This window comes from Chanodichthys erythropterus, chromosome 21 (genome assembly GCF_024489055.1).
Source record: "Chanodichthys erythropterus isolate Z2021 chromosome 21, ASM2448905v1, whole genome shotgun sequence".
NCBI lineage: Eukaryota > Metazoa > Chordata > Actinopteri > Cypriniformes > Xenocyprididae > Chanodichthys > Chanodichthys erythropterus.
Window position 1 is genome coordinate 6436904 of NC_090241.1, and position 13415 is coordinate 6450318.

Consider the following 13415-nt stretch of genomic DNA (forward strand, 5'->3'; position numbering starts at 1 on the left):
TTCCGAAGATTAACGAAGGTCTTACGGGTGTGGAACGGTATGAGGGTGAGTAATAAATGACATTATTTTCATTTTTGGGTGAACTAACCCTTTAAAAGTTTGAACTAGCTAAATGTTGTTGCAACCATGTATGAATAAATGAAAATGCATATTTTTCAATTAAAGAGAAGTAGAGAAGTAGGCCCTAGCTAGTATGGGCTGCTTTTGGCGCTTGAGACTTCATTAGTTTGTGTTTCAATAATGAGGTCCAAGAATAGCCTACGCAACAAGTTTGGCTACTTAAATGATTCATTCTCAATTTAGAGAATATGCCTGAGAATACGGGACAAATTGTGTTCCGACCGAACGCTTCATTGATGCCTTAAATACGGGACGATTCCATATTATACGGAACGGTTGGCAACCCTATGATTTGATGCTCAAGAAACATTTCTTATTTTTTTCAATGTTGTAAACAGTTGTGCTGCATATTTTTGTAGCAATCATGATACATTTTGCTGTAGTATTTTCTGAGTAATAGAAGAAACTCAACTGTTGTTGAACAGCTAGTCAGCCACCCTGACCCTGCCCATCCTATAACTGATCAGGAGCTGATAAACAGGGACTGGCAAACAAACAAAAAAAAATTGAAGAACAGAACAACACGAGAACGTGGCTCAAAGAGCAAAGAACAGGAAATTGAGGATGAGAAGAAAAGAAATGAAATAAGAGAGGATACAAAACCAAAGCAGATAGATAAAGGAATCTGAAAGCCATACAAGAGGGAGAAAGTATAGAACGAGTGAACAAATGTAGCCACTGTGGGAGAGAAATAGAAAAGGGCAGGAAGAGAGACGGATGGAGGGGATGAGCCGTTTAGAGACAGATCAGCGTGGCTCAAGAGAAGAGTTTAGCTTGAGGAAAGCACTGCCCCTCCTCTAGTAGGATCAAACATGTTTTAATGTCTCAGTATAAATCATTGATGAGCTCTGGCTCATACATTCTAAATCACACATACACACTCAGAATCAGATATGTTCTATTGACGTGGACACAACACTTCCTTCTTGCTCTGCCTCACATAACTGAGCAGCGATACCCAAGAATCTTTGAACACACACACAACGATAATGACAGAAAAAACCTATACTGTGAATTCGAACACACAATGCACTGTTTTTCACCTACTATTTAGACATATCCGTACGCAGGTATGCATTAAAGAGACTGCTCATTTCATTTTTTTTGTTAGAAGTAAATTATCGAGAAAATACATAAAAAAATTCTGTTCAGAAACATGTTTTTGCTACGAGTAGCCCATATACAATAATGATTCATATTCAGAGCTGTCGAGTTCGATTTGGCAATTACAGCAAATCGTGGGAAGCTATACCTCAAACTATCAGATTCATAATACAGCATGATGAATTGATTTAAAAATATGCTTCCTCCAGTTACAATGGATTTTGAGCAAATATTAACATTCTGAATTTGATAGTAAGCGACAACAAGAAGGTGATTCTTCACAATTCGTCAAATGCATCTTAGCTCAATGCTAATCTCTCCATTTAAGGGGCCATTTACACTACACAACACCGTTTTCAACAAAACACTGAAAACTTTTTATGCATTTTGGCCATTCATTTACAAGACGAAAGCGTTTTCGGTGCCTGAAAATGCAAACTTTCCTTCCTGAATCTGAATGTGATCACACTGTGATCGCAGCTCTGGTCTGACCCTTCATACTCCATAATGTGCGGAAAATCAGGCAGTTCCTTTACACCCACCCAAACCAGCTATTTTTTCAAGCTAAAAGCTGCTGCTTGACCCATATTTAGCCTCTAGAAACCTTCACATGCTATGTTTACTTAGATCTTTTCATTTTCTGCCAATTGCTCCTCAAGCACTGCAAATTTGCAATTAGCACTGCCCTAATTGAAGTGTTTTAGTCATGTGCCATATTAAAGCTTAGATTAGATTGCAATTACACACCAATACTGTTCACTTCTTTGGCATAAAACCACTAAGGTGAGGTGTCTTCATCTCTGTGTTTATGAACTGGCGGTAATGTTGGATTTTCATGCAGGCAGGGGCTAACGGGAGAGTCTCTGGCTGTTTGCCATCAATAACCCACCACAAATCACTTTTACGGTTACGTTTTTATTTTGTAGAGGGGCAAATTGGCTGATACTGCAGCCAGTGGGCTGGTGCCCAGCAATAATAAACTAATTATTTAACCGTACACATCATGGCTTCTGCCGTCATATACATATGGTCATCTAGAAACCTCTAACATTCCAAGATTCAATTAGGATTACATATGCCTTTTCTGATATGTAAAAGCATTATAGATTAACCATTGCATGGTACACTATTTATAGTTATTTTTTCAACTTTTGGCCATGTTAACTTTAAAAAAAAAAAAAAAAAATAGTACATTTTAAGGTACAAAACAGACTTTGGTAGTTCAAGTAGATTTGTATTAATATTAAATCACTTGATGACATATACGGATAAAATTTGTCAAATATACAGGCCCCAATACAATACCTGAAACATTGTCAGCATATTTTTATTGTGATTTCTGGCACAGCCATTTTTACAGTAAAGTTTACAGGACATTTTTAAAGGGTTAGTTGGCCCAGAAATTTCTGACATTAATTACTCACCCTCATGTCATTCCAAACCCGTACGACCTTCATTCATCTTCGGAACACAAATTAAGATATTTTTTGATGAAATCGGAGGGTTTCTGAACCATAGGCAACATCATTGCAGCAACCAACAGCAAAGTCATTGCACCTTTTGAGGTCCAGAAAAGTATTAAAGACATTGTTAAAATAGTCCATGTGACTACAGTGGTTCAACCTTAATGTTGTGAAGCGACGAGAATACTTTTTGTGCGCGAAAACAAAACAAAAATAACTTTATTCAACAATTTCTTCTTTCCCCTGCTATTCTCCTATGCTGTTGACATAGTGAACACAATACAGCGCTTCCAGGTTCTACGTCAGAATGCAGACTCATTATTCATAACATTAAGGCTGAACCACCTGTAGTCACATGGACTATTTTAACAATATCTTTACTACATTTCTGGACCTCAAAAAGGTACAATGACATTGCTGCCTATGTGTGGTTCAGAAACACTCAAATATATCTTAATTTGTGTTCTGAAGATGAACGAAGGTCTTACAGTTTTGGAATGAAATGAGTAATTAATGAAAGAAATTTCATTTTTGGGTGAACTAACACTTTAATTATACATGTAACCTACTGTGATGGAATTATTATTATTTTTTTTCTGAATAAAATGGCCAGCTTATTTGTGTTGCCAAGGCTACTTTCATAGCAAGCATTCTATGTATCCTTAATAAACATAAATAATATTTTTAAACTATTTACAAAAATGACATTTGTAATTGATCGGCTGCAGCAACCCTGCGACTCTAGAAAGGAAAAGCGTTGTGGAGAATGGACAGATGGACATTTGTAATTACTTAACTGAAAATTAAGCACAACAAAAACATTCAGTTCACAAGTAATGGATCTATTTTTTTTTCCACATGTTCTTTACTTACATTTTGAATACTTAACAAGTACACTAAACCAGTTTATGATTAGAACACTTTTATTGGTTTTATATGAAACTCTTATGAAAAGATTTTATTCCTCATGATATATGTATTCCTTATCTCAACTATTTTCTCTCTCTTTCGCTCTCACCAGTTAACGAGGGTTCAGCAGAGATCAGTCAGAAGGAGACATCAACGTGCGACATTTGTCAGTTTGGGGCAGAGTGTGATGAAGATTCCGAGGACGTGTGGTGAGTCACAAACACGTGCGACAGATTTTCAGGGTCCTGACGTTCTGTTCTTCAGAAAGCCGGAGGGCTTTAGGAATATGGGGCCGTGTCTAATGGTATGTATCAGATGCAGAGTCTTCTGCAGGCCAGTTTCTGTTCTTCCTGGCATTGATTCTGATGGCTGATAAAGTCTACGGCATTTCACTGTGATACATTACAGCGCATAGCCGAGGGTGCGTGCTGTATGGTGTGCACTGCATTAAATAATCTCTATTCAATTGTCCTTCTCTCTGTCTTTCCATCTTCTTTTTTTTTGTATTCTTCATCTCTGTCTTGCTCCCCTTTTAGCTGTGCGATTTCTGTTGTGGTATCTGTCCCTTATCTTTAGTGAGGCTTATGATTAAAGCAAGAAAAACTATTTGCCAGTAGGCTAAGTAAAATAAACTTAATTCAAGATAAGTAAATTGATCCTATTTTGAAGATGCTCAGATATTTTTTACTGGAAATCAGGACAAAAATACTGATTAAGACAATGATTTTTGAGTGACATCAGCAGAACAGGAAACTAATTTCAGAGAAGTGCTACAGTAGTTGGCAAGGTAACTCGTTTTCATTTAGTTTAACTATGTACTGAAATAACTTAAGCTAAAATATATAGACTTTAAATAAATTATAATAGTAATAACTAAAATAAATCTGACGTTATCAGAACAGGAAACTAATTTCAGAGGCAGGCACGTTATTACATTTTGATGAAATATTCATTTACAAAACAGTTTTCAATGTCATATTAACTTTACCAACCTCCCATCTTTCCGCATGTATAGCAAAGATTGCAAAAACTGATTCCAGGTCAGTGTTCTGACCCCGTTGTAATCACTCTCACATGGACAAGGTTTCAGGTTTCTCTTTTCTGTTTCATTTCAGCCTTGTAATTTATTTAACCCATTGACTAACATGTTGTCCCTTGGCATTCTGTGGCATTCTGAGCAGATTGTAAATGTTAATTGTATTGTCGCCAGACTGTTAGGGCAAGTTCTCTGTCAGTCTGGAAGGATGATGGATTATTTCCTAGTACGAGGCCCAGCGTTCAGGATAGTGGACAGGAAACCCAAGAGATGGAGGGGCAAAAGAGTGCAGCTCTCTGCTGCAATTCCATCTTCAATTAATAGAGTTCCTCTTCTCTCGCAGACAGATTAAAACCTCAGGACCATGGGAGGGCAATTACCATTCAAATATCCCTCACGGTAATACACTAACCAGACAGATCAGAGGGAGACCGAGAGAGATAGAGATGTGAAAAAAGGGACAGGAACGATTGAGGGAGAAAATGTCAGAAAGAGACAGAGATGAAAAGGGAAATGAGGCAGTTCATGTGTGTGAGTGTGTCTACGTTAAGGTTCATGTGGTCAGTTAAAAGCGGGTGTTCCAGGCCCTGAAACTTTTAATAAATTCATTTTCTTGTTGGGTTTTTCAGCAAATGCTCAGTGAAAAGATATGCTTAACCTTCAGCCTCAGCAGGGTCAAACTAAATATGTTTTCTACTGTATTTATCTATTATTAAAAAGTTTTTAATTTTAGCAATCCTGTCACTGAAATTTGGAACACGTCTAAAAACAGTTTACAGTAAAACCCTGATTTGCAATAAACAAAATAAACTTTCAAATGAAATAGATCAAATATAAGTGCAAATAACAACAAAAAGTATTTGTTTCTAAGTGTAAATAGTTCTTAGATGCTATTTATACTTAGTGCAAAAAGTGGCAGATACTGTAGCAAAGACTATAGAATAACACAAGACGTGTCACTCGTATTGTTTTGAATGGGAGAAAGTGCGATGCGTAATATGGCGGAATAAGTCTTCTAAATAAGAGCCAATCGCTGATTGGTAAAGTCATTGCGTCACTGCAGCGGCCGTTTGAAGACCCGGTTCCTATAGAAACAGTCAGAGCCGTGCCTTCGAAATGAGGCACAAGAGACTGCGCATGTGCATTAGCTGGATCCAGCCTGAAAAATACATTTTTTTGTCATGATTTGAGCATTTAGAAACAAAATTTATGAGACAGTTGTTGCCAGATTTCATTGGTAATTTTGATGTTTGAAATTTGATGTTTCCCCATTCAAAGAGATAGGAGCTGCACTTGAATGTCCGAGAGGCGTGTCAAAGATGGCCGCCGAGTTAAATTACTTGTCTTAAAGGGACTTTGACTGTAGTATATTATAAAACAGCATGCCATAATAATAACAACATAAAAGGATGTCGCCTTAATGGGACATTACTTGACCCTGTCCCTAAAGCCCTCCCGTACTACCTGATAAACACTATTAAATATCTTTCTTTATTTAATTTTTTTAATAATTACTGATTTTTTATTTATAATAAACATTATTCCGAGTTGATATGCGATGGGAAAAGTGTGAAGAATGAGTTTGGTAAAAGGCTTTGCACACCACTGATCCTGTTTTTAACAAATTTCTTTAGTAATTTTGTCTGGCTCAATCAGATATTGGTGGGCGGAGTTAGTGTAAATAGCCTCTGCCAACAAGGCGGGCTATTTGCACTTTGTATAAATATTCACTTGCTCAGTACAGTCAACTACAATTTGTATAAAATGTGAAATGATGTTATTTCATTAATCTAGCCATTTTAAAGCATGTTACATTTCTATGTTCTGGTACTTAATTGGTTAATTTACTGCAGTGAACTTAATATCAATTCATCATATGTCAAAATGATGACATTAAGTAAATTTTATGTTAAATAATAATTTATCTAATAGTATCTAATAGTTCTCACTGTAGGATTTGTGCCTCTAATGATTTAGAAATGTCTTGGAAAGTGTCAGTGTAAGGAAAAAAAGAATATTATTTTTTATCCCTGTTTGACTTTTTTCCATTACTGACCAAAGATAATGTCATTTAGCAGCACTACAAAAAGATCTGTGCCACACCTGCCAATTACATGTCAGAACAGTAGCTCAATTTTTCACTGTGAAATCAAGGGCTTATTCTTCCCTAGTGTCACACGTCTCCCCTCATTCTGCTGATTACTCTGAAAGATGTGTTCTACTTTCTCTGTTTCAGGTACACAATGTCTACAGAAAGTGTATATTATAGGTGCTTCTTCGTTTTCACAGTTTTTAAGTCTTTCACAGTCTTTTTTTGTGGTGCACAAGTGTTTTAAAGGGGTCATGACATAGATTTTTTAAATAATATGTTCCTTGAACTTCACTTATAAATGTTAATAATCATAACTCATACACAAAAAAAAACATATATGAAAATTTTTTTTTAATTTTCAGACAAAGCATTATGAAATCATTTACTTGTGGTTTGTGATGCAGCTGCTGTCAGATCCAGTCTAGTTGGCTGTTTCATCTTTCAACAAAAGATGCTCCGAACAAACATAATCATGATCCTTCTGAAGTCTGTTCAGAGACAAACGAGCTGTTTAAACAGGACGCGTCAAAGCAAATGTTCTTTCACTCTTTCATTTGTCCTGTTGTCGACAGACTCAAGCAAGTGGAGTACGTCAGAAATTGCATGCACAGCTGTATAATGTATACAGTGTAGATAGCGTCAGTGATTATAATGGATTCTATTTGCCTTTGACCTTAAGTTCACATCCAGCGTAGGAAAATGCCAACTGTTAAGTGACTGAATGCCAGTGGGCGGGGCCTATGGTGCGATGATGTATAACTATTCGTCAGTGTCTTGCTCTGGAGGCAGACATATGCAAATGTATTTGACCATGTGATGTCACAGGTCACCAAATATCAAAATGAGCTGTTTTTTGAGCTTCATTAAATAAATGCTTTGTTTATAATGAGGAGGACGTTTTAAGCTATGAAAGGTGCAAGATGTTTTAATGGTACAAACATCTCGGTTACGTATGTAACCCTCGTTCCCTGAAGAAGGGAACGGAGACGTACGTCAGTAGTACGTATTGGGATATCGCGAGAGCCCCTATCAGCTTCGAGAGAACTAAAACAAGCCAATGAACATTGGCGTGCGATATTTGCATAATGCGCACCGCTCACCTCCGGGGGATATAAATAGGAAGCGGATGCAATCGCACCCTGTTTTTCGCTGAGGAGACAACTGGTGTCCGCACTGCAGCGAGGGGGCACAGAAACTGTGGCGACGGGACGTACGTCTCTGTTCCCTCCTTCAGGGAATGAGGGTTACATACGTTACCGAGACCGTTCCTTTTCAGTCGGTCACGTTCGACGTATGTCAGTAGTGACCGACGAATTGGGATCCCAACTAAAACGACACAGTTACAAAACCCCTTCCAGTGCCCAGCGAAAGCCCGGCCACCCGTCGCACCAATACGGACGGTGAAGGGGGCGAGCTAATGCCGAGAGAGTCTACTGCTGTTCCGATCGACCCACTAAGTAAACTAGACTACACTAGGGAAGCGAACCGGAAGGGATGCTGCGGAAGCCACCAACTACGTGGAGAATACGTATGGACTGACACTAGGGCAGTACGCATACGAAGTCCCTGGAATGGCCCCACCTAATTAGGGGGAGACTCATTTGACAGGTGACAGCAGAGTAGCTCTGCTCAGGGAAAGACACGGGCTCACCATAGGGTGTTTTAACCATGGACAATACACATAAGGGACCACTCACGTGGAGGGGTCACAACACATGGAACCCAGCCAACAGACAACGTCAGGGATGGATGTCGGCCTGGCATCAGACACTCCGCAATGTCCGAGCCGCAGGGGAGGCGGAGGAGCTCGACAGGGTTCGCCAACCGGGGAACACGACTGGAGTCAAACATGCACTTATCCGGCCCAGGGGGGCAAGCCGACACAAAAGAGCAGGAACAACGCGTCTACCGGCTAGTTGAAGCGAGTAGACGGGAAGATACTGGGCTCTACACGGAAGCTAAACAACCTAGCAAACGTGTTGGGTGTCGTCCAGCCCGCAGCTCTACAGATATCTCAGCGAGGCGCCTTGAGCCAGAGCCCAGGAAGAAGCCACTGCTCTAGGGGAGTGAGCTCTCAACCTGAATGGGCATGGCATGCCCTGGGAATCGTACGCCAGGGCAATGGCATCCACTATCCAGTGGGCCATCCTTGCTTGGAGACAGCCTTTCCCCTCTGCTGGCCTCCATAACAGACAAGAGCTGATCTGAGGTCCTAAAGCTTCGAGTTCTGTCCACGTAAACTGAACAGAGCGAAGCCAGGGCTGGGTCTGCCTCCTCCGAAGGCAGCGCTTGCAGGTTCACTGCCTGATCTCAGAAGGGAGTGGTAGGAACCTTGGGCACATATCCGGGTCAGGATCTTAGGATAACGTGAGAATCCCCAGGCCCGAATTCCAGGCATGATTCGTCGACCGAAAATGCATGCAGGTCCCCTACCCTCTAAGTGAAGCCAATGCGCCCAGGAGGACGGTCATAAGGAACAGTACTTTTAACTCAACCAATTGCAAAGGTTTGAAGGGATGACCCCGGAGAGATGTAAGTACCAGGGTCAGATCCCAAGAGGGTAAGGAGGAAAGGCGAGGCGGATCTTAGTCTCCTTGCCCCCCTCAGGAACCATATCGATCAGATCGTGCTACCCCAGGGACTACCGTCAACTGCATGGTGATGTGTGGCTAAGCGGCAACATACACCTAGAGGGTGGAGGGAGACAGCCTTCACTCCAGTCCCTCTTGCAGGAAGGAAGCACAGATCTGACCGAACATAATCGGGGGTCCTCTCGCGAGAGGAGCACCATGACGAACAGGTTCCACTTCAATGCATAGAGGCTCCTAGTGGAAGGAGCTCTAGCGGAAGTGATGGTGTCTACGATCGCTTATGGGAGATCACGCAGAACCTCTGCCTCCCATCCAGGGACCATGTGAGGAGGTTCCACAGGACAGGACGCGGGTGCCACAGGGTGCCCCGTCTCTGAGTCAGGAGGTCCTTTCTCAGAGGAATGTACCAGGGAGAGGCTGTCGCAAAGAGCGTAGGTCCAAAAACCAGGTCCGAGTGGGCCAGTATGGAGCCACCAACAAGACCTGAATTGTGCGAAAAGGCTCACTGGGGAAATTTCTAACGGATATTGCGTGGGCCCCGGGGCCAGCTGTGTGCCAGGGCATCCGTGCCGAGCGTGCCGCCAGTCAGGGAATGGAACCACTGGCTAAGGGCAGTCCTGGGAAGACAACAGATATCTCTGGGCCTCGCCAAAGTGCTGCCAGATCAGCTGGACCACCTGGGAATGGAGCCGACACTCGCCCACAAGTGGAGGGTGCCGTGAGAGCTCGACGGCTGCACAGTTGAGCACACCTGGGATATGAATGGCACGAAGCGACCTCAGATGCTTCTGACTCCATAATTAGATGGAGGGCGAGTTGCGACAAGCGGCGGAAGCGTAGACCACCTGAAGGTTGATGTATGCAACGGCCGCAGTGCTGTCCGAGTGGACCAGTACGTGCTTATCTGACAGCAGCTCCTTGAAGCGGCCCAGTGCAAGACGTACTGCTAGCAACTCTAGGCAATTGATATGCCAATGCAGTTAAGGCCCCGTCCTAGGCCCGACACTGCATGCCCGTTGTACGTGGCCTCCATCCATCTGAGGAGACCACAGGATGCCTGGACACCTGTTCGAGGGGCACTCCCGCCCCCAGGAACAAAGGGTCCGACCACCGGATGAGGGTGCGATGGCAGCGCGGTGTCATGAGGATACGGCGTGTACCGCACTGCCACGCCCATCTCGGGACCCGGCCGCGGAGCCAGTGTTAAAGCAGCCACATATGGAGCAATCCGAGCAGCGTGACCGCGGCTGCAGATGCCATATGCCCCAGGAGCCTCTGAAAGTCTTTCAGTGGGGCCGCTGTCCTTCGCTTGAGCGTACTCAGGCAGTTCAACACCGTCTGGACGTGCTCCTCGCGAAGGGCGAAGTCCGGGCGACCGAGTCTAGCTCGAGACCGCGATAAGAGATCCTCAGCCCGGGGGCGAGTTTGCTCTTGTCCCAGTTGACCCGAAGACCCAACCGGCTGAGGTGAGCTAAAACCATGTCCCTGTGTTCGCACAACTGCTCTTGCGAGCTGGCCAGGATAACCAGTCGTCAAGGTAGTTGCGAACGGCCTGTTCCCAGAGGGGAACAACGGCCGCGTCCGGGACCCTCGTAAAGATGCAGCGCGACAGGGCCAGCCCGAAGGGTAGGATTTTGTACTGACATGCTCAACCTGTGGCGAAGCAGAATCGAGACATGAAGTACGCATCCTACAGGTCAAACACTGCAAACCAATCCTCGGGACAGACGAATTCGAAAATGCGCTTCTGCATGAGCATCCTAAACGGCAGCCTGAGGGTACCGGTTCAAGATGCGCAGATCCAGGATTGGCCGTAGCCCACCGCCCTTTAGGGTACAATGAAGTATTGGCTGGAGGGACCGGCTCGATTGCATCCTTCGCCAGGAGGACAAGCAATCTTCACCCGGAGAACAGGTGCAATGTCCAGTGACACCTGAGTGTAGTGGACACCCCTGAAAACCGGAGGACACCGGACGAACTGAATCGCATAGCCGAGTCTGAAAGTACGAATGAACCAGCGGACCAAAGCGCACCACAGATGTACCAGGGGTGGGGCAGCGAACCAGAGTACGGGGGACCCGACTCAGACGGCATGGTAGCGGCCCAGAGTGTGATCAGACTCTGCGAGGTAGCAGTGCATATGGGAGACGGCACACGGGGCGCGGCCTGCACCAACACACTGACACCTGCTGGCGAAGTGAGAGGGGGCTGGGAATGGCAAGGCGGAACCTTGCACACTGCCAGCCACACCCACTTGGGACCCGGAAGACCAGAAAACAGCTCTTAGTGGGTACCGCTGGACTCCGGAGAGCCAGCGGCGGAACAGACCAAATTCTCTACCCGGCCCTCCTCCGGGAAGGGAGTGATGCGAGCACCGTCTCCCGAAGAACTGTTTACCTAGCTCCAGGTCGCCTATCTCCAAGACCGCTACTCGCTAGCCAACTTGTCTGACTGCGGGCTCGGCAGGCTGGATCTTAGGCCAGCTTGTGAGATAAGTGCATCGAGAAAGCGTACTTTGATGGCAACACATCCCAACAAGGCTAGCCAGGGGTGTTTCTGGACCACCATGGTGGACATCGTCTGGCCAGGAGCTCAACCCCGACTCAGAACTACCCAATGCAATGAGTACTTTGGCCTACCACGGACTTGCCGGGGCCAAGACTCATGCAGAGCAGAGGTGGTGTGCCTGCAGCACTGCCACCCCACCCTAGATGGTAGTGAGAGAGAAAAAACTTGCAATGCAGATTATGGCCCCCTTGGCATACCATAGTAGACGCCAAAAAAGGCCACAAACTGACAAGTTTTCCCATGCACTTCCGGGCTAAGAAAGGGGGCAGGGCAAGGCGGAAACGCATCACACAACGCCCCCAGAGGCCTGGGAAAGCATTGTTGTCAAGTCTGAATCTGATTCAGCACAAGCACACCACAACCGTGGGACGCTCAGCTTCATCTTCATTTTCAGAGCCCAACAACATTCTCTCCAATGTAGCAGTCGACATCTGATCCTCTGCTGAAGCTCTGACTAAGACGCTAGGTCCCCCATGAGAAGGACCATCAATCCAGCAGAAGCTACCAGCCATGTTGAACAGTGAACGTGGCCACCCAACTGGACGACACACGCCGCACTGAGCGCCGACGTGGCCATGTTGTACTAAACATGAACCACCCACGAACACAGACACAACATGTTTGCGATGCACTAGAGGAGTGCGGGGCCCATGGAGAATGGCTCAGCGGGTATAGCCCCACTGTGATCCTCTGGCCACCCAAGCTTATTAACCAAAGTATTTTTCAGGGAATAAGTGAGGAGACTCCACCTCATTAAAAGCACTCGAGTCTCGACCGTGCATCTAGAGTGCCAGACGACGCGCAGGGTTGCCATAGCAACGAGCGCTGTCAACCGGCAGCTCGACGGCACACGGCGCGCTGAGCGCTCAAGCCCTTAAGAGAAAGGAGAGACAAACAACGCGTCGACGTGGGCATGCAGACGCAGTGTCTGTCTGTGAAGTCTGATATTAGAAGGGGAAATACAGCTCTTTCTGTGTCGAGACACACAGAGAGTGTCACGAGATAGTGTACACACACACACAGGAGACCGGCCCAAATCGAACACCAACTTTATGGATTTACAGCGGAACGCTGTTTCACAGCAGTAGTTTCTGCCTGGCTCCTGAAGCTCGCGGACTCGCTGCAAAGTCATAACACCAACACGGTAAGGCTGCTTCTTTTCGTTCTTCAGACTTGTTTGAAGTTCAGTCAGGCTGTAGGACACCAAAGTGTTGGCTCCGAAGCGAAGGACAGTGTGCGATTGCATCCGCTTCCTATTTATATCCCCCGGAGGTGGGCGGTGCGCATTATGCAAATATATATATGTTCATTGGCTTGTTTTAGTTCTCTCGAAGCTGATGGGGCTCTCTAGCGATATCCCAATTCGTCGGTCACTACTGACGTACGTCGACGTGACCGACTAAAAGGGAAGACCTCTTATATGACAAAAGATCAAGGCAAATTTGATTTCTCATGTCATGACCCCTTTAAACATTAATATTAACATGAAATGTTTCTTGAGCAGCAGATCAGCATATTTAAAGATTTGTGAA

At 44.6% G+C, this 13415-nt stretch overlaps 1 protein-coding gene across 1 annotated transcript in view; it reads left to right on the forward strand.

Annotated features, from left to right (window-relative positions):
• tmeff2b (transmembrane protein with EGF-like and two follistatin-like domains 2b) overlaps positions 1-13415 on the forward strand; it is an 81530-nt gene that overhangs the window by 45485 nt on the left and 22630 nt on the right. The window contains exon 5 of the mRNA XM_067373926.1: positions 3709-3805. Coding sequence (XP_067230027.1) covers positions 3709-3805 — 97 coding nt within the window. The remainder of the gene's footprint in view (positions 1-3708; positions 3806-13415) is intronic.